The sequence below is a fragment of the Lynx rufus genome, unplaced genomic scaffold (assembly GCF_022079265.1).
Source record: "Lynx rufus isolate CCGP_SWC_20201006 ecotype Redwood Valley unplaced genomic scaffold, mLynRuf1.p SCAF_15, whole genome shotgun sequence".
Lineage (NCBI taxonomy): Eukaryota > Metazoa > Chordata > Mammalia > Carnivora > Felidae > Lynx > Lynx rufus.
This window is the reverse complement of record NW_025814829.1, coordinates 28,246,059-28,273,982: the sequence shown is the minus strand read 5'-3', so window position 1 is coordinate 28,273,982 and position 27,924 is coordinate 28,246,059. Positions and strand designations below refer to the sequence as shown.

At 41.3% G+C, this 27,924-nt stretch overlaps 1 protein-coding gene and 1 long non-coding RNA gene across 3 annotated transcripts; one reads left to right on the top strand and one right to left on the bottom strand.

Moving 5' to 3' along the window:
- Positions 1–56: 56 nt before the first annotated feature.
- C4BPA (complement component 4 binding protein alpha) lies at positions 57–27,924 on the bottom strand. 2 transcript variants are annotated; one of them, XM_047076751.1, is made up of 12 exons: positions 27,686–27,924; positions 17,722–17,888; positions 16,735–16,917; positions 15,580–15,679; positions 11,314–11,399; positions 10,944–11,138; positions 9,761–9,943; positions 8,890–9,090; positions 4,667–4,852; positions 1,525–1,698; positions 871–1,046; positions 57–348 (listed from the first exon to the last, which is right to left on the bottom strand). In XM_047076751.1, the coding sequence occupies exons 2-12, from the start codon at positions 17,861–17,863 to the stop codon at positions 175–177; spliced, it is 1,800 nt and encodes a 599-aa protein (XP_046932707.1). In that variant the 5' UTR covers positions 17,864–17,888; positions 27,686–27,924; the 3' UTR covers positions 57–174. The 2 variants fall into 2 exon arrangements, with proteins under 2 accessions (XP_046932707.1, XP_046932708.1); XM_047076752.1 differs by lacking the exon at positions 27,686–27,924 and adding an exon at positions 20,350–20,380.
- LOC124510069 (uncharacterized) lies at positions 11,398–23,555 on the top strand. The gene is made up of 2 exons (XR_006961589.1): positions 11,398–12,775; positions 22,630–23,555. It is a non-coding gene; the product is annotated as an uncharacterized LOC124510069 (long non-coding RNA).

Genomic DNA, 27,924 nt, shown 5'->3' with positions numbered 1-27,924 from the left:
GAGCTATGAGGTGATCGATAATTGTACAGTCTCAAAGACTAAACGTGAACAAATTGTCCTTTCTAGACATTTATTACCATGAATGATGGGACAAAGGGGGCAGGAGAGTGGGTAAGCTGAAGCGACCAGTGTTGTATTGAAGGCAGCACGTGTTTCTCCCTCTCTTGGGAGAAATTACGGTGGTGAGTCCATAGCAGGATCCCTTTCTTTGTCTCTCTGTATTTCCAGCAGTTCAATTTCCAAAGACAATTTATACACCTCCAGGGCCATTTTCACATCTTCTGGGTTGGGGAGACACTGCATGACCTTTCTGCCTGCGAGCACGTGTCCACAGCCTTCAGGAATCACCTAAAAGAGATGTAGGTATGGAGTGGGGTTGTCAGTGTCCTCCTGACAATGACAAGACTAAGGGCTCAGGGTCAAGGCGAAGCCCAGAACTTGCGGGTGAGCAGGAAAAACAGAAAACACCTCGGGCCCCAACTTAGTCCTCTCTAGATGAATAGGGACAGGTTCTCAGACAGCTTCACAAGGGGCCCCTGTGAACACAGAGGCTGTTTCTGAGACCATCCAGAAATGGAACACAGAATATTAGATAGTCTAGAAAAAGTCAAATTGGGTCTCAGTGTTGCGGGCATCCGACACCCTCTTCTCCCTAAGGGGCTCAGGTTTTCCTATCTCCAGTGAGAGAGGAAAACTTGTCACTCCTAAGGGACCACAGTGCTTCAAGATAAAAGAGAGCTCCTTGGAGGGACTCAGGAGTGAATCCTGACAAGTCAGATCTCACCATTGCTGGCTGGGACAGCGCTTGTGGAGAGGCACCATTTTTAGGGTTTGATAGGACTAGAACTTTCCTTGAACTGTGCCACTTACCCACTCACACTTGGGCACCTCGAGGTCCCAGGTTCTGCTCTCTGAGCAAGTGATACTTTGCGGACCGACCAACTCATAGCCAGCGTCACACTGGATGCTGATATTTTCAGCTTGAATGTATTCAGTCTTATCCACGGACAGCTTTCCGTGGGCTATTTCTGGTTTCATACAGACAGCTACAAAGGAAACATGGTTTCAAGGAATCCATAAGTATAAGAAAAAGGACACGACAACAGGCTAGGATTATAAGATTAAACTATCGTGGGTGCTGTTAATTGCTTTATCTTTTATTCGGTAGCAATAATATTCGTTAGCATTTTTGTTGCACACTGACCACATATCAGACTCGAGCTAAGCACTTTATGTGATTCTCTCAGCTCTGTGAAAGGAGGACTGTTATTAGTCCCATTTTACTAGGAAAAATTTCAGAATATTTCTTGAAAGTGGGAATCGGACTGAGATTTATGACTGGGAGAAAGCCTGGGGAGGTTGATGTGAATGTAGCCCCTTTGCAATGTTTGCATCCGGAACACAGTAATGATTTCGAGTCAACCACATCAAATGTTTCTGTGCTGCCCCTGGCAGGAAGAAGCTGTACTCTCGGTGCTTTTGTGACATTTCCACTCACCTGACTGGAAAGGGGGCAGGAGTTACCTTTACATTGAGGGGCTGCAGGAGACCAGCCTGAAGAACTGCAAGAGAGCCGAGCTTCACCAACCAGAGTGTATCCTTTGTCACATTTATATATCGCCTCCGTACGACTGAATATACCGAATGCTTGATGTCGTTCATACTGTCCATGGTCAATGGTAGGAGGGAAATCACAGCCTCGATGGTGAGAGACAAAAGTGACAGAGTATGAGCTTGTAGAATGTAAAATATAGCTCACCCCAGAATCTGCGTGGTTTGTAGGAGGCTTCCTTCTGTCCTGTGATCTTCTCTGCCCATGGGATCAAGTGTCAAACCCAAGACCTGGGCTGCCCCCTTGTAAGTCTCAGGGTGAGGAACCACCATGGCCCCCTCATTAGACCATTTGACAGTCATATCCAATATCTTCAAAAGTATAAGGGGAATAAACAAAACCAATGCTAGGTCCAAACTCCATATTGAGTTCTTGGTCTATGGGGTAAGACTAGTCATATCCAAGAAGTCAAATAGAAGCCATTGATTCTCCCCATTGTCTTCCCCAGGAAGGTGAGATACTATATTAAAAAATACATCATATGCCAAGGGGAAAGTGGAATGGGAAAACTGGTGCCACTCTTGAAGAACAAAAGCTACATTCCCATCATATCGCCGTTTATTTCCCCGATCTGTCTACCAGGAAAACTAGGATTCTGGGAAATTACAGTAAAGTATTGAAAACTGAACATTTTAGTCTCATTTCACATGGGGTATCTTTGCTAAAGTAAATTTAGTTATCCTCAGGTAAATGGGGTCACTGGTTTAGCTAATGCCTTCTTTTCATCCTAATCGGAAAGAAGGGGTCAGAAACAGTTTGCATACACATGGAAAGATCAAATCACACATTTGTAGTTTTAGACCTGGGTATGATTAGTCACTTACCCCTGTCATAATAGCATCTGAAGATACTACAACTATCTGCACATCCACATTGATCCAGTATATCAATGGCATCATGTTAATTCTACTGTATGGGCAAGAAGAAGCTAATGTGTAGATAGATAGATAGGTAAATAGATAAGAGAGAGAGAGAGAGAGAGAGAGAGACAGATAGATACCTGTCCCAGTTCCTGGTGCAGACCCCTAAACGCTTGTAAATTGCTAAGTGCTGAGAACCCTAAGAACATCTTTTGTTCTACTGAGGCAACTTTCAGTGGCTCCTGGATGGGAACCGGTCACCAGAAAGACCAAGCCATGAATAAAGCATGGAATTTTTCAGCCCCACTCTCCTCTCCAAAGAAGGGGGAAGCAGTGTCAATAATTGATCATGCTACAGAGGGTAAGCCTCCATAAAATCTTAGGAGTGCATGGTTTGGAGACCTGCCAGGGGGGTGAACGCATCCGCATCCTGGGAAGGTGATGGATCGCAATTCACAGGGACTGAGGCTCCTGTGCTTGGGATCCTTCCAGACTTCACCCTATATATCCCTTAATTTGGCTGTTCATTGTATCCTTTGTCAGATCCTTTAATAAACTGGTTAATACAAAAGTGTTTCCCTGAGTTCTGTGAGCCACTCTGGCAAATGAATGGAACTCAAGAAGGAAGTCATGGGAACCTCCAGTTTGTAGCCAAGTTGGACAGATTTTGGTGGTAACCTGGGGACCCACTACCCACATTTGAGATCTGAAGTCAGGAGGGGCGGGGAAGTTTTGTGAGACTGAGTCTTTAAGGTGTAGCATGTGATACAATCTCCAGGTCCATACTGTTGGAACTGAGTAAATTACAGGGCATCCAGATGGTGTTGTGGAGAATTCTTTGTGTCAGAAAAAAAAAAACCACACGTTTGGTCACCAGAAATGCTGTGAGTGTTCTGCATGAGTAGTAAAAGGGACACACAAGGGAGACAGGAGGTGAAGGGAAAGACTGGGCTTTTCCATCCTTCGTAATGGTGCTCCAGCATATAGAAGGTAAAGATTCAAGGGTTTGCCAGATCAATGCAATATTTAGAGGTCCAGGGTACACGGCTTGTTAGGCTATCCCTCCAAACTAAAGTCGAACTATTATAAATGGCACACCACACCAAGGAAAAAAAGATGCACAACATATAATAGAACTTTCCTGTTTCCAGAGGCAGGATCTTCCATACGTGGGAATACGATTCCAGCCCATGAGCTAGATGACATAAAACATAGCTGGGTTTGTGTGCAGCCCATGTTGGGATACGGCTCGGCAGCTAGTTCACTGTCAGTGAAATCGTCCTGTTGCTTGGACCTTAGGACCCTGCAGAGCCTCGTATACTGAAGGTGGCTCTAGTCGGAAAACATGCAAATGTCAATGGCATGATCACAGCATAGACCCTTGAGATCCTGAAGCAAGGCCATGCACTGCTGCAGAGAATTATGTGCTGTTAGAGACAACTCTTGGCATTTTATTTGGTCCTGATAGGAACCGTGCCTGACATTGGGTCATGAAGTGAGCATGTGCCAAAATCACTCTTCATGAGCTTGGTCTCTCAGAACCAACAAGTTACAAGGCCAGGCAGGGAGCAAACCGTTCGTTTATAAAGTGGAAGTCGTCATCTGGGATTGAGCATGAGCAGGACCCGATGGCACAACATCTGGCACAAAGAGGCTGCCTGGATCCTACCTGTGCCCATCCACCATTGCCCAAGTGCCTCTTTAGCTCGCGCTTATGGCTATGTGGGAGGTATCCATGATAACCAATTGACAGAACAGAGGAAACCCGAGCCTGGTTCATAGGTGTATATTTGGGGTATGTGTGTGCAAGCTAAATGGATGAACACAAAAGGAAAGGAGGAAGTTTGAGGAAGAAAGGAAGCAAATTTAGACAGATGGTTTCAAACAGGTTTGAGTGGGTATTGAACTGCAGATTAAGGCATATGGATCAGAAAGAAGTCAAGAAAAGACAAAAATACCAAGAGAAACAAGGCAATAATTGAAAAGTCCAGCTGATCTATTACATGGGGCCGATTTCCTGATTCAGAAAAGCAAAGCGAAGCAAAGCAAAACAAAGAAGCAAGGTCAAGAGGATGGGAATAAACAATGGGGGGGGGAAGGAAAGTTGGACTAGGGTTTCAAACCTTCCCTTAATAATCTCCATCGCTTTGATACAAAGAAACATCTAAAATAACACAAATCCAAAAGCTCTTACTCTCATCACATGTTGGTGTCTTGGGATACCAGGTGCCATCTCCTTGACATCTAGCTTCAAACTGGTATTTCTGGTGACACGTATATAAAACTGCGTCTCCATTGAAAAAATCACAGCTATTGACAGAACTAGATCTCTGTTCATTGATTTTGCCATTCTTCAGCTCTGGTGTTGGGCAACATACCTCTAAAAAATTAAAAGTGAGACTAAAGGTTAGTAAAATCACTTCAATGGAGTTCCTACGGATAATAAGCTCATCTCCACCTTCCGAAGATGTCACCACTGAAGAGAAATTGGAGAAACAGAGGAGGGTACCAGAGACACTTGGATCTGCTCTCCCTGCCCCTGATTGCTAAAGGACTCCAACCCAGTCATTTCCCTCCAACTAAATAATTTCATTAGGAGCCTCCAAAACGAGAAGTGGGATGAAACCTCTATGAAAATGTAAATTTTCAGAAGTATTCAAAAGCAATGACAAATGACACCCATCGCTTTGTGTTTTCACTAGGGTCACAGCATTACTAACCCCGCTAATAACTTACGCTGCCTCAGTAACAGGAGGAAAACTGCCCTTAAAAGTTTATAGCCAGGGGCGCCTGGGTGGCTCAGTCGGTTAAGCGTCCGACTTCGGCTCAGGTCATGATCTCGTGGTCCGTGAGTTCGAGCCCTGCGTCGGGCTCTGTGCTGACAGCTCAGAGCTTGGAGCCCGTTTCAGACTCTGTGTCTCCCTCTCTCTCTGCCCCTCCCCTGTTCATGCTCTGTCTCTCTCTGTCTCAAAAATAAATAAACGTTAAAAAAATTAAAAAAAAAAAGTGTATAGCCACCTGACAACTAATGCACAGAAAGACATTTAAATTCTTGCATATGGCCACTAGTTTTCTTTTTTGATGCCAAATTTAAGAGAAAGAGCTATTAAGGTCTTTAATTTTAACGCAATAAGAGCTGATATAAAGATATAATTTCTTATTCATTAGTAGAACTACTTTAAGGTAGAACTTGATATAGTTTGAGGTAAAGAAAATATCAGAGCAAATTAAAGTGTCCTATTCTTCACATCAGGAGGTTGACTAGCATTACAATGGGGATACTTTTGGGCATACTCAAATACTCTCACCACTCATTTATTTATGAATTACAATAAAAATGTCCAAGATTGATATGTTTTCTAAATTATAATATTCATATTTAGGTAATACTGTAAAAAATACTTTTAAGTATTTAAGTCATGAGTGCAATTCCACACTGAATCAGATTGTCTGATAATTGGAATAAATACCATTTCACGTCTGCTTTTTATTATTTTTAATAGTTTCTTCTTTTAAGTTTACTTATTTATCTTGAGAGACAGAGAAAATGAGTGAGGGAGCGGCAGAGCGAGAGACAGGGAGAGAGAACCCCAAGCAGGCTCCATGCTGACCGTGGGGCTGGATCTCACAAACCATGAGATCATGACCCGAGCTGAAATCAAGAGTCGGATGCTTAACTGGCTGAGCCACCCAGGTGTCCCTCACTTCTGCTTTTTAAATGGTTAAAAAATATCCTTTATTAAAGCATTAAATCAATACGACTCTAGTGAGTAAAATAAATATGATTTTAAAGTAGGTTTTTGAACTTCCAACAAAAAAAGTCCAGGGCCACATGGCCTCACTATTCCCAGGTGAATTCTACCAAATATTTAAAGAAGAGTTACCATCCATTCTTCTCAAACTATTCCAGAAATAGCAGAAGGAAAACTTCCAAATGTATTCTATAGTGACAGCATTACCTTGATACCAAAATCAGAAACAAACACCACTAAGAAAGAAAATTGCAGGCCATACTCCTAATGAACACAGATGCAAAAATCCTCAACAAAATATTAACAAACCAAACTCACCAATACATTAACAGGACCGTTCAATATAAACCAGTGAGATTGATACCAGGGATGGGAGCGTGGTTCAATATTTGCAAGTCAATGAATGTGATACATCAAATTAACAAGAGGCAAAACATGTTTAAAAACATATAATCATTTCAAAAGATGTAGAAAAAGCATTTGACAAAACACAACATCCATTCGTGACAAAAAAAAGTGTCCACAAAGTGGGTTTAAAGGAAACATCTCAAAATAAGGTCACATGAAAAACCCATGGTTTTTCATCGTAATGATCATGGCGAAAAACTGAAATCTTTTCCTGTAAGATCAAGAACAAGACAAAGATGCCCACTCTTGCCACTTTTATTCAACATAGGACTGGAAGTCCTAGCTGTAGCAATCAGACAAGAAGAAATAAGAAGCATCCAGATTGATAAGGAAGAAGTAAAACTGTCACTATTTGCATATGACATGATACTATATATAGAAAATCCTAAAGGCTCCTCCAAAAAACTGTTAGCACTAATAAATTGAGAGCAACTGCAGGACGCAAAATCAATACATAGAAATCTATCGTGTCTCAGGGCCCTGGGTGGCTCAGTCGGTTAAGTGTCCAACTCTTCATTTCATCTCAGGTCACGATCTCACAGTTGTGAGTGCAAGCCCTGCATTGGGCTCTGCGCTTTCAACGTGCAGCCTGCTTGGGATTCTTTCTCCCTCTCCCTCTCTCTCTCTGTCCCCCTCTGCTCTCAGTCTCTCTCTCTCTCTTTCTCTTTCAAAATAAACAAAAGCTTTAAAAAAAGAAATCTATTCAGTTTCCATATACTAACAGCCAAGTAGCAGAAAGAGAAATTAAGAAATTAGTCCCATTTACAATTGTACTAAGAAGAATAAGATGCCTAGGAATAAATTTAACCAAGGAAGTGAAAGGCCTATACTCTGAAAACGATACGGCATTGTTGAAAGAAATTGAAGATGACACAAACAAAAGGAGAGATATGCCATGCTCGCGGATTGGAAGAATTAATATTCTTAAAATGTTCATACCACCCAAAACAATCTATGGATTTAATGCAGTGTCTGTCAAAATACCAACAGTGTTTTTCACAGGACTAGAACCAATAATCCTAAAATCTATATGGAACCATAAAGACCTCTAATAGCTAAAATAATCCTTAGGAAGAACAAAGTTGGAAGTAACACAACCCCAGCTCTTAAGACATACTACAAAGCTGTAGTAATTAAAAATGTCTGGTACTAGGACAAAAATAGACACATAGACCACTAGAATAGAATAGAGGGCGCCAAAGTGAACCCATGCTTATCTAAACAACTAATCTGTGAGAAAGGAGGCAAGAATATACAATGGGGAAAGCACAATATTTTCAATAAATGAGTATTGAGAAGACTAGACAGCTACGTGTGAAAGAATGAAGCTGGACCACTGTCTTACACCATATACAAAAATAAACTCAAAATGGACTAACGACCTGAATGTGAGACCCAAAACCATAAAACTCCTAAAAGAAAGCATGGGCATTAATCTCTTGGACATTAGCATCGGCAACATTTTTATGGATCTATCGCTTCCAAACAAGGGAAGCAAAAGCAAAAATAAATTGTTGGTGCTATGACAAAATAAAAGGCTTTTGCACAGTGAAGGAATCCCTCGACACAGCAAAAAGGCAACCTACTGAATAGAAGAAGATATTTGTAAACGATGCATTCAGTAAGGGGTTAATATCCCAAATATATAAAGAACTTCTCAAACTCAACACTGAAAAATCAAATAATCTGATTAAAAATGCCTGAATTGACATTTTCCTAAAGAAAATATACAGATGGCCAACAGACACATGAAAAGTGGTTGTTCAACGTCACTAATCATCAGGGAAATGAAATTAACCACAGTGAGATATCACCTCAACCCTGTCAGATTGATTGGTAGCAAAAGAACAAGAAATAGCAGGTGTTGGCTAGGATGTGAAGCGGGCTCCAGGCTCCGAGCCGTCGGCCCAGAGCCCGACGTGAGATCATGACCTGGGCCGAAGTTGGACACTTAACCCACTGAGCCACCCAGGCGTCCCCCCATTTGATTTTGAATGAGGATAAGGAAAGGTTATAATTCTCAGCTCCTCCAAGACTTGCATGATCCCTCCTGACAATAATACTGCACTATTCTGTTGAATTATTATAATTCTCAATTTCTCTTGAAAGATAAAATTGCCTCCATTTAAGGTGAAAAGAAAAGAAAAGAAAAGAAAAGAAAAGAAAAGAAAAGAAAAGAAAAGAAAAGAAAAGAAAAGAAATACTAGCCCAGGTTGGGCATTTAATATACAAAAAGATTTAAAAAGCAGAAACTCACCCTTACACTCTATGTACGGGGTCCAAGTCAAGTTTTCCTGACATATCACAGTCGTAGGCTCATCTGAAATAGGTTTATAGCCATCACGGCACCTGTATTTCAGCATAGTTCCAATAGGATAAACTCCCTGTTTTGTTGGCATCTGGTAGTTATACATCTCCCAGGAGGTATGTGGGATGTCTGGTAAGCCAAGACAACTATCTGCTCGTCGAAGAAGAACAAGGGGGAAGTGATGCCGTTACTCGGGATGCAACCGTGATCATCGACTAGCCTGTTCTACCAAAGGATGCCGTGTGTTCATTCAGTCAGGAACTATCTTGCCCTGGCTGATGAATCAGCCACACCAGAAAACGGACTAGCACCAACTTATCGTTATTAGTATTAACGTAATTCTCAGTGACTCACATAAGTTTATAATTGCAGAGTGTCAGAATCATAGTTAGGCCATATAATCCTTTTGTGGAAGTTAGGAAAAGGCATTCCCCCCCTCCACACGGGACACTTTATTATTATCTTTCAAATCAGTTATCATAATGTAATGATTTTTTTTTTGGAACAAAACTATTTTCTACTAACTGCAAGAGAATTGTTGAACGAAATATACTAATCTACAATGTTAATGTCTCCCTTTAGGGTTGGAGAGTCCACAACCCGCGCAACTCTATGTGGCAGCATTTTGTGATTATAGAAGACCTTGCCCAGTGGACTCTAATCATTTTTTTCCCAATAACTACAAGACAAAGACAGTCATTGATCTAAATTTAAATTTTCACGGTGGGGCAAGTGGGTCTAGGCATACAGGTATGCCCTCACCAGCATTTCTGGGTAATTTAGATGGAAACATTGAAATCCTTTCATGGCCCGTACTTACTGAGCTCACAAGTGGGAGGAGGAGGGTCCCAGTTGTTATCTTCTTCACAGTGGATTAAACTGCTTCCTTTGAGAATAAAACCTCTATTGCAGTCAAACACCATGGAGTCTTTATAAGTATAGTGGGGTCCAAATCCCAAGATGATTTTTCCATTTTGAATCTCTGGCTTAGGACAAGTGACTTCTAAAGAATCACAAGAAGAGACAAGTGGGTCATAAGAGAGAAATGGCAATGAAGATATTACTGTTGTTGTTAATCCTGTGTCAACTATAACACAAAAGCCTAATAACACTATATGTCAAGCGGACCCATAGAGAACATTTTTTAAACGTTTATTTATTATTTTGGGGAGAGAGAGACAGAGAGCAAGCAGGAGAGGGGCAGAGAGAGAGGAAGACACAGAATCTGAAGCAGGCTCCGAGCTGTCAGCACAGAGCCCGACGTGGGGCTCGAACTCTCGGACCATGAGATCATGACCTGAGTTGAAATCAAGACTCAGACACTTAACCAACTGAGCCACCCAGGCGCCCCCCAAGGCTCTTTTTAAAAGCCAGGGCATGATTTACTTCTCTCTCTTCACCCACTGAACAGATTTTGAAAGCTCATGTTGATGTGGAAATACCACAAGATCAAAGCTGCTAAGTTTGTTGCTAAATTTCCACCTAGACTCCAGCTGCCCTGGAGTCTCCTAGACACTCAGCAGACTGAGTGTGAATGAAAACCAACCTTTACTTTGCAAAGCCAATGAGATATTGGTGCTGTTTGTCACTGCACAGCGGTACATCATGCATAAGTACCAGTTGAGAGAATACATGCATACATCATGGCAATAATTAGTCTTGTCATCATCCCATTTCCCCCAACAAATTCACCTTCCAAGCCAAATTCACCTTCCAAGTCACAATGCATCATTGTGACTTAGCTTTTTGTTTTTTAAGTTTTTTAATTATTTTGAGAGAGAGAGAGAGAGTACCCATGAGCTCGAATGGGGCAGAGAGAGAGGGAGAGAGAGAACCCCAACCAGGCTCCATGCTCAGGGCGGAGGCTGATGAGAGGCTCCGTGTGGGGTTCGATGTGAAGGAGAGGGGCTCGATCTCATGACCCCGAGATCACAACCTGAGCCACTGTCAAGGGTCAGATGCTTACCCAACTGAGCCCCCCCCCCCCAGGCACCGTGACTTACTTTTACAAGTAGGAGGACTTGGGCTCCAGACGCCTGTTTTTTTATTTTTTACTGTGCAAGAAATGGAGGCTTTGCCTAAGAGCGAGAAGTTGGGGTCACAGCTGTAGGTGACAGAGGAGCCATATGTATAGAAATCTTCATCTCCACCACTGTGCTTCCCATTACTGATGGCTGGAGGAGGATCGCACTTGGCGACTGGGATGAGTGAATGAAGAGAAAGAAATCATCAGGGAAGGTATCCTTGCAAATCTAAACTTCATGATGCAGCTTTTAATGGCGGGTAGAAGACGCAGCAAAGATACACGGGAGTTTTAGTACTGAACATGGTTGATGTAGGTTTGTGGTCAAGTCAGAAAAAGTCTTTACTTACTTATACATTGTGGGAGAGGATGACTCCAATCAACTCCTCTATCTTGGATCTCACAATGACTAGTGGCTGAGCCAACTAAAACGTATCTGAATAAGAGAGGGCCAAAGATTGTAATGAAATTCCTCTGACTCTAAATGAAGCTGGACAAAGGGGTCTAAATACGTTAACTGGTTACGCAATATTAAACAGTGAAGAAACAATATTTTCTAAACAGCACTTCCCACCGAGCACTCCGTTCAGTAAAACTTATCACCGCAGTGAGATGTGTGTGTTCGTTCATTCATTCTTTTATCCTGGAATCTGTTGGCGGGCAGCAACTATCTGTCAGGCATGGGGTTTATCCCGAGCTCAAACGGGACAATGTAGGCTAAAAGGCTCATTCGAGTGTGTTCTGAAGTGTTTTGTAGATGTCGGTACCAGCCAGGTTACTGGCCCCAAACTTTCCTGTCCTTGGACAGGCAGCCTCCCTCTGATTTACAGGTGCTTACCCTCTCCAATACACCATTAGCTCTCTGTTCACGATCCCCATTTTTATAGCTCTTGACAAGTTCTAAGCTTTCTTCAGTTTGTCTTACTGCCCTCTGTATATTATGGTAACAGAAAGAAAAAGCACTGTTAGTATGTCTTAAAATTGTGCTATCATCAAGGAATAAATGTACACTCTGATTGAAGATTAATGCAAATGGGACCTCCAGTTGGCTTTATTTAATAATAAATAATAATACATAATAATCCTAGTTGGATTTATTTAATAATGACTTAAAGAAAAACTAATCTTTTAATAAGATAAGAGACAGTGAGATGTAAGCATTTCTTCATTTTGAAACTTCTTAAAAATGTACATTTTCCAAACTACTCAGGAAACCAAGTGAAAAGTGTGGTTTCCAGCTATTCCGATAGGAACACTTTAGTGTTCCGACAGCACTTGCGTTGTGAATCTTCTCACTTTCTGTCTTGGGATCCATAAGGGATAAATAAGGATAAATGTGAGAAGACCAAACTAAAGGGAGCAACAACATTAGAGGAAAACGTTAAGCACAGATAGCAAGCAAAGGAGAATCAACACATACTCAGTCGGAGAACCTGACGAAGGAACACAACACAAAACAAAATAGCTATTTTGAAATGCATATCAAGCAAGTATTACAGAAGTAAAATAATAATCTACATTTTAAAATAACAGCTCGCGGCACAAAATGTTGAACTAAGTGACCTATTATTCCAAGACAACAAAGAGTAAAATTACTAAAGATTATTTTGAGCTAAAAGAACTTGAAATGGCAGACGTAGGAAGGGCACTTGGACTTCTTTTCTTTCTGAAAGCAGGAGATAAAACTCTTCATGTAGAAGATGCTCTCCCTATACCGCGAGGAAAAAACCAATCTTTTCACCAGAGATGAGGAGTTGAAGCCAGGAGAAATCTATACAGACAGACCTTGCGGAAATAACCCTTAATCTTCCTGTAAGCCTCCCCATGTATTTTGTTACTTTTCTACAATTGTTACTTTTTATTCAACCTAGCATATAAACGCTTAAGCCTAATCACTTCTTGGGTCTTCAGTTTTCCTGTGTAGGCTCCCATGTATGTCTAAAAATAAAATGTGTATGCTTTTCTCCTGTTAATCTGTTTTATATCAGCCTAATTCTCAGGCCCATTCAGAGACCCTGAGAGGGGAGAGGAGAAGTTTTGCATCCCCTATAAGAACCTGTTCTTGTCCAGGGAGACTCAACATTAAAAAAAGAAAAAAAAAAGTCTATTCTTCAAAAATGAAGTTAAACACTAATCCAGCACTGATTTTTTTTATTTTTATTTTTTGCATTTTAATATAATTTATTGTCAAATTGGCTTCCATACAACACCTGGTATTCATCCCAACAAGTGCCCTCCTCAGTGCCCATCACCGACTTTCCCCTCTCCCCCAACCCCCCAGCACTGAATCTAAAATATGCCTAAATTTAGGGATGCCTGGGTGGCTTAGTCAGTTAAGCATCCAACTTTGGCTCAGGTCATGATCTCACAGTTCCTGAGTTTGAGCCACGCGTAGGGCTCTGTGCTCTTCGCACAGAGCTTGCTTTGGGCCCTCTGCCCTCGCTGTCTCTGCCCCTCCCCCTCTCATTCTCTCTCTTTCTCTCTCTCTCTCTCTCTCTCTCTCCCTGTCTTTCAAAATAAGTATACTTTTTAAAAATAAAATAAAAGATGCTTAACTTAAAACTTTATGTAGAAAACAAGTATTGTCAGGAAAAATTTTTTTAAAGGCAAGGAGGCAGGACTACCCATATTGGCTATTAAAACACATTATAAAGTCTTGATAAGTAGGTCACTGTGAAATATGTATATGAATATACAGGCAACACAATGGCTTTGAGTAGAAACACATATAGATACATACACGATATATACAAGACACATATGAGAATGTATTACAGTACCAAAAAGCACTCTCAAATTTGTAAATTGAAGATGGACTTTTGGGGTAACAGGTTCCAGTCATATGGAAAAGCATTGCCTAAAATAGGCACCTCATGCTATATATTGTATATTGACTCCAAATGGATCAAAGCTTTAAGCATCAAAAAATATGAAAACGTACAAGCAGTAGAAGAAATCTAGGCAAATCGTTTAAAATCTTGTATTGGAGAAGGGCTTTTAAATGAAGACCTAAAATCTAGAAGTTATTTTATTTTATTTTATTTTATTTTATTTTATTTTATTTTTTCACTTATTCATTTGAAATGAAGAGAGAGAGAGTGCGCATGCAGGGGAGGGGCAGAGGGAGAGACAGAATCCTAAGCAGACTCCAAGCCCAGCATAGAACACACTCATGAGAATGAGATAATGACTTGAGCCAAAATTAAGAATCCAACACTTAACTGACTGAGCCGCTTAGGCACCCCCAGAAGCCATTTTAAAAAGAGAAATCGATAAACTTGAAGCCGAAGTACAGTTTTTCCTTGAGAAGAAAAAAAAAATGTATCAATACCAAGTCAAAAGAAAAATTATATACTTGGGGGGAAAGTCTGCAGTTCATATCAGAAAAAAGGTCTAAACCCTAATATGCATAGGTTCATGTGTATATATCTTGTGTGTGTGTGTGTGTGTGTGTGTGTGTGTGTGTGTGTGTGTATAGGTTTATGTATGTACATATCTACCCTAGAAATTAAGAATAAAAATTTCAACAAATTAATTGAAAAAATAAGCAAAGGAATATGGCAAATAGTCCACAAATAAATACAAATGTCTCTCGAACACATAAAAATATGCTCAACCTCACTCATAATAAGAGAAATATATGTTGAAACTATGGTGAGCTTCCAGTTTTACCTCTTAAATTGCAAAATTTTCAAAAAGTTTACAAGGTTTCCAAAGATTGACAATACAGAAAGTTTTTGAAGAGAAAGGCATTTACATACCCTGCAAAACACTGTAACCTCTAAGGAGAGCAATTTTGCAGTATCTTTAAAATTTTCAAATATGTGTACTTTTTGACCCAGAAATCCCACTCTGGAAATTGACCCTATAGATATAACTACATCTGTAAAAATTTATATATGTGCCAAGTAATGCATCCGAACACTGTTCAGAATAGCAAAAATTGGAAATATCTATGGATCCATCAAAGAGATTGTTAATCCGTGATGCATCATACGATAACATTCTTTGATGTTGTAAAGGCAAATCAATAAGAAACTTCTAGGCACAAACATGAAACTATGTCCTGTATACACTGATGAGTAGAAAACAAGGCAAGACTCAGGGGTGCCTGGATAGCTCAGTCAGTTGAACACCCAACCCTTGATTTCAGCTGAGGTCATGATCCCAGGGTTGTGGGATCAAGCCTGGTGTTGGACTCCATGCTGAACTTGGAGCCCGCTTGGGATTCTCTCTCTCCCTCTGCCCCTCTCCCCCACCTGCACTCTCTCTCAGAGAAAGAAAGAAAGAAAGAAAGAAAGAAAGAAAGAAAGAAAGAAAGAGATAGAAAGAAAGATTCAAAGTTATGTTCGTTATTGGAAAGGTGCGATAAAAACGTATACTAATTTCTTAACTTGTATTTTTAAAGATAAACACCAGAAAGATACATAAGAAAGCAAAAAAAGTGGATCCCTGTTTAAGGACACAAAGGAATGGGTGGAGGGTGAGAGAGTAGAAGTGACAGTCCTCAGCGTATACGGTCTTATATCACTTTTACTTTTGAACTATATGAACACATCAGCTACTGTTTAAAAAATTAATTTAAAAGAATTGTTTCTAGATTGCTTCGCACTCACCCTGTTGAGCAGACGAATTCTATGCGTGATCCAAACAAGATATCTGTCTTAACTATCACTTGCCCGTTTTGTAATTCTCCAGGATGTCTGCATCTTTTCTCTGACAAAAAAAAAAAAAAAATGTAAATGATAATTAGTGATTCCAAGTATTCACAGATAAGGCATTAGAAAAGAAGACTGATTGATTAGCTCTGGCCTATGCTTCCAGAAAGACCCAGAAGCTGAAATTCAAACTTATTTCTGATCCTGAATCACTAAATGTTTACTTTGGAGGATAAATGAATACAAAACGTGATCCCATATTTTTCTGGTACATTTCACCACTAAAGAAAAGGACTCTACTAAATCACTGTGGTAATGGAGTCTACGACCCAGGATAGACACTGATTAGGGAGCTATGGTCCATTCTATATTTGTGGCATATACTTTGTATTTACGCCAGTCGAAAATGCATGTCATGAGTTACAAAAGGTACAATAAAAAGCGTAGACTGTATACCCTTACTATTGGAAAAATGTTACGGAATATATTTTCAATCACAAGTGAATCACAGAATCTTCTTCCAAACACAGCAAATAGTTTGGGTGAAGTTTCTTTGGAAACCACTCTCTAGCCACAAAACTTTTTGTTTTAAGTTTACATGTTTATTTTGAGATGACAGAGTGCATGCAAGCAACGGAGGGGCAGAGAGAAAGGGAGAGAGAGAGAATCCCAAACAGGTTCCGTGCTGTCGGTGCAGAGCCCAATTTGGGGCTCAATTCCATAAATGGTGAGATTATAGCCTGAGCCGAAATCGAGTCGGAAGCTTAACCCACTGAGCCGCCCAGGCATCTTTGTAAAGAATGAATATGGTTTTCAAAATAGTAAAATTGAACTTGCAGTTCACTTTGGAAAGAAGTGTTTACGGAACTACGTTGTAAAGGATAAACTTATTTTTCACTGCAACTAGGTACTTTGTAATTTTTGTTTTCTTTGGTTTTTTTATTTATGTTTTTCAAAAGGTAGCACACATGTGTACATTGGAATCAGTAACTGACAACTGGATGGTTTCTTAGTAACCAAATATTATCACTTGCAGTCAGAAAACTTAATTCCTGAGACAATTTTGCAAAGAGGGGAAAAGCGCAAATAAGAAAAATAAATGTTCATACTTACTGACACAGAACTCATCGTAGTTCCATGACCTGTATCGGCAGGTAACATCCTGACTTTTATAAGGATCCTTACTGTAGCCAGGACGGCAGGTGTATTTCAGGATAGTCCCAGAGATGAAGGAAGTCTGGTTCAACACATTTATTGGGGAAGCAAAGTATAAATTCGGTGGGGGACCACAACTACCTGGGCACCAAAATGACGAAGAATGGCGGAAGTTAATGCCTTGAAACACAGCATCTCAATATTTCAGTAGTATGATTTTTAGAGGAAGAACCATTCTTTTCCCCTCTAATCAAGAAAAATTACAACTCCTATTATGCTCATTGTTCAAGGAATCCAGTGAGTGATGAGTAACACGCATTTGCTGGTAAAGGATAATGATGATGGTAATGATAAAAACGTTGTGTCAGATTGGTTGCCTCGGGAAAGGGAAACCCCGGTGGCTGGGAGATGGATAAGAACAACATTTTTAATTTGCATTTTTTTGTGCATGCTGGATTTTGAATGATATGAAGGAAAAGCATGGAGCCCTTGAAACATAAGTCTTAATCCTGCTGACCTTGCAAGAATTAAATAAGAGGATTCATTTACATTTCCGGAGCCCGAGTAGAAGTCTATACTTCATTCCCCTCTCTATTCTAGATAGACCCAGAAGCAGTGAAAATTGCTCAGTCAGGCTGATAGATCCTATAGATTTGTTTCAAGTCATGCTTGGGAGACAGATGGTTTTGGAAATCCCTGGAGGAGAAATGGTAGGAGGAAGTGTCTAGAAAACTGCTTCCTTTGTGGATAACACAAAGTACCCTTAAATCCCAAATAACTCCAAATCCTCTTAACCTTCAAATTCTAAGTTTCTGATCAAATAAATCCCTTGTTGCTGAATGTGGCTTTCTGCTCAAAGTTGAATCATCTGTTAGTCTTAAGAGTGAATGAGTGGATGATCTTGAATATCTGTTGCCAATCTGAACATACCTCTCTATTACTCACCAAGAACAGTAGCAAATAGAGCAGTGACCAAGGTCATTTGGAACAGAGTTGGATCAGAGACTTTCCACAGCCTAAGTAAGGGCCAGGCTGCCATTTTCTTTTTTCTATGATGGGTCCCATTTAGAGGAGCACTGGGGTGCATGACCTGATGCTTCTCCCACAGTTTTCTGCCAAAAGAACTCAATTTGATAAACAGTCATTGAGGGACACTTGGGTGGTTCAATCTGTTGAGCAGCAAACTTCTGATTTCGGCTCAGATCATGATTCCAGCATTATGGGATGGAGCCCTGAGTTGGGCTCCATGCTGAGTGTGGAGTCTGCTTGGAATTCTCTCTCTCCCTCTCTCTCTCTCTCTCTCTCTCTCTCTTTCTCTCTCTGCCCCTCTCCCCTGGTCACTCTCTCTCTCTCTCTCTTTCAAAAAACAAATAAACAAAAATAAATAGTCATTGAATTCCTACTTGTCATAATGCACCAGGATAAATGCTGTGGGGTCCACATCTTCAAGAAAATTAAGGCCTAGAGTGGAAGAGAGGACATGAATACAGTGTCACAGCACAAGACAGTGAGTGTTAGTCTCTGTGGAAGTACTTTGCTCAGAGGAGAGGAGAGGGGGTTGCTAAGAAGGGGCAGCTTATACATGTGTCTGAATGGGACGTAAGCGTCAGGTTTAGGAATTTATAGATGCTACTCTTTAGGGAATAAAGAATCGTTTTTTGTTCTGGGTTTTGTTTACCCTTTGTTTACTTTGAAGCTAAGGAGTGACTCGTTACCATGCTCTGAAAAGAGCAGTATGGCAGATGTGTACACGACAGACTGAAGTAAACAGAGAGAGGAAACAGGGTAGTTAAGGAAGACTATTGCAACTGGCCACGTGAGCCACAAGATGGTCTGACCAAGGAAATGGCAGAGGAGTTGGAGAAGAGGGAACAAATGTAAAACAAAATAAAACCAAAAGGCAGGCAAATGATGAGACAGAGAAAAGGAGCCAGATCTGTGTAGTATTGAGAGTTCCTCATGACAACTGTCAACAAAGACAATAAACCATCAAGCAATTTGCAGTTTTGAAAGAATGGTTTATGGAGAGATACATATAACTATAGATATACATATAGATATACAAAGAAAAGTAAAAATTTATGTGACAAATGTACTTTCATTATTTAATCAGACTATTTAAAGACTTGTTTTAAGCAAAATCATGAGGGACACTTTTCTCTCCACCGCTCCTGTTCTCTTTGGGAAAAACAATGTATCTTAAATTTACATTAAAAATAGTCCTCGTTCTCTGGGACACCTGGGTGGCTCAGTGGGTTAAGTGTTCGACTTCAGCTCAGGTTATGATCTCGCGGGTCACGAGTTCAAGCCCTGCATCGGGCTCTGTGCTGATGGCTCAGAGCCTGGAGCCTGCTTCGGATTCTGTGTCTCCCTCTCTTTCTGCCCCTCTCCTCCTCACACTGCCTTTCTCTCCCAAAAATGAACAAACATCAAAAAAAAAAAAAATAGTCCTTGTTCTCAAAGGACTGTATGAAGTTAACTCCTAAGGAAATACTGAATTTCATCTTTTATTCTGATACGTATTAGATCCAGATAATTCTACACTCCCCATGTGTCCATAATTCATAATATGCACATATCTGTGTAAATAAAGGGAGGGCCCTCAAAATTTCCCTCAGATATTTCTGTCCCACGTTGTAGAAGAAAAAAAAAACAATTTATGATGACCTATATTTCTGTTCCACATTACTGGGGGGAAAAAGTTTATAATGACCCTTCACACTATGTGGAGGGGCCTAACGTCCTCATTGAGTAATGGCTCATTTAACCTCATCTTTCCAAAATTCATCTCTGATGAAGCAATGCCTTCAGCTGCCGTCGGCTGTGGGCAATTCCGTCTGATGCTCGGCCTAGTCCCTGAGCTCCAAACATGGCTGCTAAGACAGTTCTGCTGAAAAAATAAATTCAATCTGATGACCAACTTATCAAATGCATTCTCTTACTAAAATACGTTTACAAAATTTGTACCGAATACATGCAAGCTGTCTAAAGAGGTAGAAAGGAGCCAGGACCAGATTTTGGGCCCTTACACACCACTTTTTCTTTTTTGTTTGCGCCTCTCTTTTCTCCTTCCTGATCTCTAGTCTCTCTCTTCCTCTTGCCTAACCATCTGGATGAGACAGGAGACAGACGGGGGTAAGGCTGGTTTCACATAGTGAAAAACAATCCACCAAATCATCTGTGAAATTTGCAAGTATGATAAATTTCTCCCATCCAATAAAAATTGTTACGAACTGTAAAAACGATAGAAATGAGTTTCTTCAATTTTTGATAAGTTCATGTTTGTTGAATTTCAGTGAAATTGAAGAAAGAGATATAAGAATACCCATACGTATTTTTAAAAAATTAAATGGAAGCTTTCTAATTAAAATAAAATAAAATAAAAATACCAATGCATTGGCAAAATAAAATTTGGCTATAAAAACTCAAGAGGCTAGTACTATAAAGTGAAAATTACTCATATGAATTGTTGCAGTTGTTATGTTCACAATAAAAATATACACATTGGATATACCAGGGGAAAATATTCATGAGAATATTTATAAAAACACAGCCATAAGATTAAATCCCTACCTTTAAGAATTTGAGGGGCTCCTGGGTGGCTCAGTCGGTTAAGTGTCCGACTTCGGCTCAGGTCACGATCTCACGGTCCGTGAGTTCGAGCCTCGCGTCGGGCTCTGGGCTGATGGCTCAGAGCCTGGAGCCTGTTTCCGATTCTGTGTCTCCCTCTCTCTCTGCCCCTCCCCCGTTCATGCTCTGTCTCTCTCTATCTCAAAAATAAATAAACGTTAAAAAAAAAACTTTTTTTTAAAAAAGAATTTGAATAGAAATACCTAAGATACTGCTACAAAGAACATATTCGTTAGTTATGTTCAAAATTAATATATTTGTAATCATTGAGTATATTCAAAATGCATATTTAAAACAATGTTCAGAACTGATGAATGGATAAAGAAGATGTGGTTTATATATATAATGGAATACTACCTGGCAATGAGAAAGAATGAAATCATGCCATCTGTAGCAACGTGGATGGAACTGGAAGGTATTATGCTGAGTGAAATAAGTCAGGCAGAGAAAGACAGATACCATATGTTTTCACTCATATGTGGAACTTGAGAAACTGAACAGAAGACCGTGGGGAGGGGAAAAATAGTTACAAACAGAGAGGGAGGGAGGCAAACCATAAGAGACTCTTAAATACGGAGAACAAACTGAGGGTGGATAGGGGATGGGGGAGAGGGAAAACGGGTGATGGGCACTGAGGAGGGCACTTGTTGGGATGAGCACTGGGTGTTGTAGGTAAGCGACGAACCATGGGAGTCTACCCCCACAACCAAGAGTACATCTTACACACGGTATGTGAGCCAATTTGACAACAAATTATATTAAAAAAATAAAACAATGTTCAGTAAATTGATAATCCGATAAATTCAGCAAATTTGGTTTCAGCAAACTGATCCTTCAGGAATTAGCACTCACTCAATTGGCTTCTGGCAAAGACCGTTTCGGGGGTTTGGTCTGAGCCCCCATGCTTTGGCTGGCCTGAACAACCTGGATCTCTGACAGTCCCAAATACTTTCCTAGGACACTCCTGCCCGTATCACCTGCTGGTCCTTCCTCCCTCTTTAATTCCTACTCATTCTGCCAGCCCCTTATCCAATGGCCCCTTCTTTCCTCCAAGCCAGTCTCCATATTCTAATTACAACTCCGTGTTTATCATTTTGATTCTGACTTGGCTTATAATTAACATCCGAAGTCTGTCCGCAACACTAGACCGCAAGGTCCTTGAAGTCAGAGGTGGGTGCTTACTCGTCTCTGCCTCACCTAGTACCTAGCACTGTGCCTCACACAGTTAAAGTACTCAATAAATGTTTGTTGAATTCACATGCAGAAGCATTTCGTGACAGGGGCGCCTGGGTGGCTCAATTGGTTAAGTGTTCAACTTAGGCTCAGGTCATGATCTTGTGGTTCATGGGTTCAAGCCCCAAGTAGGGCTCTCTGATGTCAGGGTAGAGCCCACTTTGGATTTTCTGTCCCTCCCTCTCTCTCTGCCCCTCATCTGCTCACACTCTCTCTCTCTCAAAAATGAATAAACATTAAAAAAAAAGCACCTAATGATAAAATGTTTTAAAGAAAGGTAATACTGCCCCACATCCATATCTACTCTTACAGTGTTTGGTCAAGGCCAGAGCTTAACTGATTTTTTAAAAAATTTTTTAAAGTTTATTTATTTATTTTGAGAGAGAGCGACTGGGAGGGGCAGAGAGACAGAGAAAGATTAAGAATCCCAAGCAGGCTCTGTGCTGTCAGCACAGAGCTCGACTTGGGGCTTGAACTCCCGAACCACAAGATCATGACCTGAGCTGAAACCAAGAGTCGGATGCTTAACCGACTGAGCCACCCAGGCGACCCTGAGCTCCTACTGATTTTAAGGTAAGACACACCTGTCTCTTAATGAGAACAGACCACAACGATTTTACCCCAGGCTCTTCCCCCTCCTTAACCTGAAGTCCTCATATCCTCAACCATTCAACAGAGGACCGTGAGGAGGGAAAGAATGAACAAATCTAGTTCCTCTCCCTCCACAGGCTATGACAGCAGATAAAAGGCAGCCACACACACAGACCCTACACTAGAGTGAGGAAATCATATGTCTCAGCCTCACGCCGAGGCCACAGACACAGTGCTGGGGACACAAGAGGCCAGTATGTGGCCAGGCCCTGGGGCATGGGCTCTGGAGTCAGATCCAGGCTATGTGGATTGAATCTTGGTTCCACCAGATGGGAACTGTGTGGCCCTGGGCAGGATACGCAGCTCCTCTAAGCTTCAATTTCCTCTTTTATAAAATAGGAATGAAAACTATACACGCCCCTCGGAATTGCTGTGAAGTAGCTTGGTGTGGTGCACAGCTGGAACTCAGAAAACATCGAGAAGAAATGTTAGAGAAGGAAGTGAGGGGATCGGGGTTGGCATGTGACCCTAACAGGACCAGAATTCCCGGAGTCAAAGCATCATCAGAATAATGATATACAATTGCAATGACGTCTGCCTGCATCACAAGGGAACTTCAATTAAACTCCAGCGCAGAGGAAAGCCCACTTGGACTTGGGGAAGTCATTGGTTGGGTCTTCACTGTGGTCTTTGGTGATCGTGAGACCCAACACTACACCCAGAGCAGAGACTCTGGCACCCCTGGGGGCCTGTTCTGGGGGGTTCTTCTTCCCCCCAGTCTTCATCGTCTTCCGGAGAGGAACTCACCTACTCCTGTGACGATGACCATCACCCAGGAATCATTCACAGACTTCTGAGCCCAACTGTCTTCTGTAGGTGCAAAAACTTACACGCTTCATAAACTCTGTTGTTAACAAAACTCTTATTCTGCCCTATTCAGTCCCATATGTAAATTTTGAGTCTCCAAACTGTGAAAGTTTCTACAAGTTAGTCAAAGAAATCTCGGCAAAATAAGGAGGAAATATTTTGTCTTCCCCTGTAGCCTCACAAAAGCAGGTACCTGCATCATAAAACTGACCTTGCTGAGGTTATTTCTAAGACTTTAGAGATCATTACTCTGCCGCTTGACTGTAACTTTCAACTCTGGAAAAGTCTACAATTCCAACGGGTTACCTTCACAAATTATTTTTTGTCTGGGATCATATTTAAATTACATTGCTGCTTTTGACTGTGACAAACACCTGTGAGTTTTCTTTGCAAATCCAGAAATAAAATCAGCGCACTTGTCACATGTAATCCTGAAAGTAAACTCAAACTTTTCACTCTGTTGGATTTCTTTTTTTAAATATCAGCTTTATTGAAGTGTAAGTGACTAAATTTTAAGATTTTTAAAGAACATATCACTCTGATTTCATATTCGTGCACCTTGAGAAAAGACTGCCCCCCCCCCTGCCCCGGCCACCCATCTTTTTATTTTTTTAATTTTTCAATGTTTATTTCTGAGAGAGAGAGACAGCGTGAGCAGGGGAGGGGCAGAGAGAGAGGCAGACACAGAATCCAAAGCAGGCTCCAGGCTCTGCGCTATTAACGCAGAGCCTAAAGCGGCGCTCGAACCCACGGACCATGAGATCATGACCTGAGCCAAAGTCGGATGCTTAACCAACTGAGCCATCCAGGTGCCCCACCACCCATCTTGTTGATGAACACATCCACCATCTCACACACTTATCCTTTTATTGTGTGTGAGAACATTTAAGTTCTACTTTCTTGGCAAATTTCAATTATATAATACAGTGTTATCAAATACAGTCCGTGTGTTTTATTTTAGATCCTTGGAACTTCTTCATCTTATATATGAAAACTTATAACCCTTTACCAAGCTCTCCCTATTTCCTCAACCCTCCAGCCCCTGATAACTGATTGTTAGGTTTCTTATTGAAGCAAAAATCTTTTCTCTTCTCTTTGTTGTTTTTTTTTTCTTTTAAGCTTAAGGTCTAATTCCCAAAGTCCTAACTGCTTCCTTTGTATCTCCCAGGCACCTCAAATCCAACATATCCCAAATGAAACCCACTGTCTTCTCTCCAACACACTTGACCCCCGTGTCAAAGATCTCAGCTAAAGTAATCATCTCCACACAGCCGCCCAGACTAGAAACCTGAGTCATCCCAGCCTCCTCTCTCTTGTCCCTTCCCATATTCAGAGTCTCCAAGTCCTATCACGTTGGCCATAGCAGCACTAGAATCTGCCACTCTCTCCTACAACCCTTGTCCATAGTCCGGGTTTAGGCTGTCGTAATTCCCTTCACTCACCCTCGGCCACTGCAGAAACCTCCAAACAGGTCTAAGCCAGCTTCCAGGCTGATGCTGTTATATTCCTAAAAAGCAGTTGGCTTGAAACTCCTGTGGTCCTCCGTTTACAAGGTTTCCATACCTCTCCCAAACATCCCTCTGTTTCTGCTCACTTAAAACACTGCACTTCAACTTCATGCAGGTGCTTACCTTTCCCAAAACACATCCTGGATTTATTGAAACACCTGCAAGCATTTGCATATAATACCTCATGTGCATGGATGCGCTTAACCTCCAAACTCCTCTTAATTCACTGTCCAGGTCAAATGTCACCTCCTTAATGACAAATTGTCCAACCCCACCAAGAAATATCAGCCTCCTCCAGGCTCCCCTAGTATTTTGCTGATGCCTCAGTTGTAATACCACATTGTATCGTATCTATTCACTATCTATTCACTTTTGCCTCCTAAAATAGATTGTGGGTCCCTTGGAGACAAAGATGCTTGTTCAACTTCCTGGTGCTGATCTGATATTGGAACCGACACATAATAGTTATCCAATAAATGTGACATAAATAAATCAATATAGTTTTCCCTTCCGAGTAAGAAGGATTAACTGCCTTCCCGAGGACCAAATGGAATAATATCTGTGAAGTGCTTTGCAAGTTGTGAAGACATAAATGATACAGTAAGCCCACTTTCCTCACTGGTTCTTAGTGAACTAAAGAGTATGGTGACTCGGTGGGCCAGGGGTGGTATCCACCGTTTGCCATCACTACTCCCTGTGGTTCTTCAGCAGAACCTGCACAGGATTCAGCAGACCACAGAGGATGGGGTTGGAGGCTAGGACTTGTGAGCCAAGGACCTGAATTTGAGCCTCAGTCAATACCACAGTCTAATTCTGTGATCTTGAAGAAGCCATGTCAGCTCCTTGGGTCAGTTTCTCATCTCACAAATGATGACAGGAAACTTAGGTCATCTTTCCATTCCATACGAAGTCTAGAATTCTATTAGCTGCCCACTGAAAAGCTAAGACTTCCCTAGTAAATATCCTCGCATTTCAATGACATCATCACCTTTTGAATTCCAATAAAATTGAAACCAACTCAAGAGCTACAGTCAACGTGACAGGTGTGTGGTGGAAAATATCACTGGTGGGGTGCCTGGGTGGCTCAGTCGGTTAAGCATCTGACTTTTTTTCTTTACTTTTTTTTTCATGTTTACTTTTGACAGAGAGAGACAGAGCACAAGCAGGAGAGGGGCAGAGAGATAGGGAGACACAGAATCGGAAGCAGGCTCCAGGCTCTGAGCTGTCAGCATGAGCCATCAGCACAGAGCCCGGTGCAGGGCTCAAACTCATAGACTGTGAGATCATGACCTGAGCTGAAGTCAGACATTTAACTGACTAAGCCACCGAGGTGTCCCTGAGTGACTGACTTTTTATTTCAGCTCAGGTTGTGATCTCATGTTTTGTGAGATTGAGCCCTGCGCTCTGTGCTGATAACACAGAGCCTGTTTGGGATTCTCTCTCTCTCTCTCTCTCTCTGCCCCTGCCCTACTCTCTCTCTCTCTCTCTCTCTCTCAAAATAAATAAATAAACATTTTTTTTAAATGTTATTGTTAGGCGTACTGCAGTACAATTTGAGAGGCGTTAGGAAAATTCTCAGCCCCCAAATTTCTCCTTCCATTAGAGATTATTTTTTTCATTTTTTAGAGGGAGAGTCGGGGAGAGTGGCAGAGAGAGAGAGGGAGAGAAAGAGAGAGAGGGAATCTTAAGCAGGCTCCACACTGAGTACAGAACCCCATACAGGGCTGGATTCCATGACCCTGGGATCATGACCTGAACCAAACTCAAGAGTCAGACACTCAATCAACTGAGCCACCCAGGTGCCTCAGTTAGAGATTACTTTTTAAGTATGTGTATTTATTTATTTTTTTTTTCAACGTTTATTTATTTTTGGGACAGAGAGAGACAGAGCATGAACGGGGGAGGGGCAGAGAGAGAGGGAGACACAGAATCGGAAACAGGCTCCAGGCTCTGAGCCATCAGCCCAGAGCCCGACGCGGGGCTCGAACTCACAGACTGCGAGATCGTGACCTGGCTGAAGTCGGACACTTAACCGACTGCGCCACCCAGGCGCCCCAGTATGTGTATTTATTTTGTCTACGCTTCCTCTTTTAAAACTCGGATGCCTCTGGAAAGGGTAATATTTTTCTTCGGTCTCAGCTGATATCTCCTTGTTTATACCTGCACGCTCAATCACATCACTTTAAGATTCCAGAACTAGCTTCCACACTTTCACGTCTTTCCTAGAATCTCTTTATCTACATCAGCTCCTTGCTTGTGTGCTCATATTATATTCAAGTGTACCAAACCTTCTCTGATACTTCTGCCCACTCTGGATACTTGAATTGTCATTCTCCTTGTACTACCATATTTAGCGAAAGAACGGGAGTCAGCTAAGAGTGGTCAAGGAGTTGGAATGAGGACAAGAATAGTACTGTGTCTTGCCCAACCAAGAGAGAAGGAAATTTCAAGAAGGAAGGGTAATCAACATTGCCAGATTCAGAAAGTGAGGAAGAGAAAGGAGGTGAGAACAGTTAAGGTGTCTAGCTTCAGAAACTAACTGGAGGCTGACCAACGTCTTCTCATCATCAAATCAAAAGATCTTTCTTTGCTGGTGGTGGTGGAGGAGACGTGGAATGGTTAATAAAATCTCCGAAGGGCACTGCACCAATTTTTAGAAGGTAGACTATAAAAACCAGGTCTTCTATGGACCCCTCTGGGTAGTCTGGTCTACCTGTCAGAGGTATCCTAGTCTTAAACTCCCCTATGTGGAGAGATAGTAAAGAATCAATGAACCAACACGCTCGACCTTTAGATACAATAACAAGAGTGACATCTTACTTCCTTTCTGCTTTAGTTTATTAATATGCATTACTATTCCCCCATTTATAGTAAAAAAAAAAAAAACAAAAAACAAAAAACATTGAGGCTCAGAGGGATTAAAAGTACTTGTGAAATCACATAACCTCCTAAAAACTTCTGGAAAGATTTCTGCTGCAAATACCCCCAAGTGTGTGTTTGTCTTATCTTTCTAATCTTGTCCTCCTTAAAGGGCCAAACCACCAGCCTTTTCCCCAAGGTACCCCAAATAATCCACTGACCTGCGGGTAGCTGAGGAAGAAGCAGAAGACTCTGTCGTGGTGCCTCAGGTTGTTTCTCAAGGGAGAAAAGCGTCTGGATCTCTAATAGTTTTATTTCCTCCCCAGATCAGAGTTTACCAGACTACCCTGAAGCTAGCTGGTAATTGCACCACCAAAAAGTCCCTGAATTCAGCCCTGTAGTTGACTGGTCAGGGATGGCTGAATTGTAGTGGATGGGGAGAGACTTTCTACCAGCCTCG

Excerpts from the sequence above, each read along its gene's own strand:
- C4BPA (XM_047076751.1), bottom strand. The coding sequence starts at position 17,863 with ATGCACCCCAGTGCTCCTCTAAATGGGACCCATCATAGAAAAAAGAAA. Across the intron at positions 11,400-15,579 it reads GAATTCGTCTGCTCAACAGG|ATACGTTTTAGTTGGCTCAG; the intron begins GTGAGTGCGAAG and ends TCTCTTATTCAG. Across the intron at positions 1,047-1,524 it reads TGCAGCCCCTCAATGTAAAG|CTGTCTGTATGAAACCAGAA; the intron begins GTAACTCCTGCC and ends TTTCCTTTGTAG.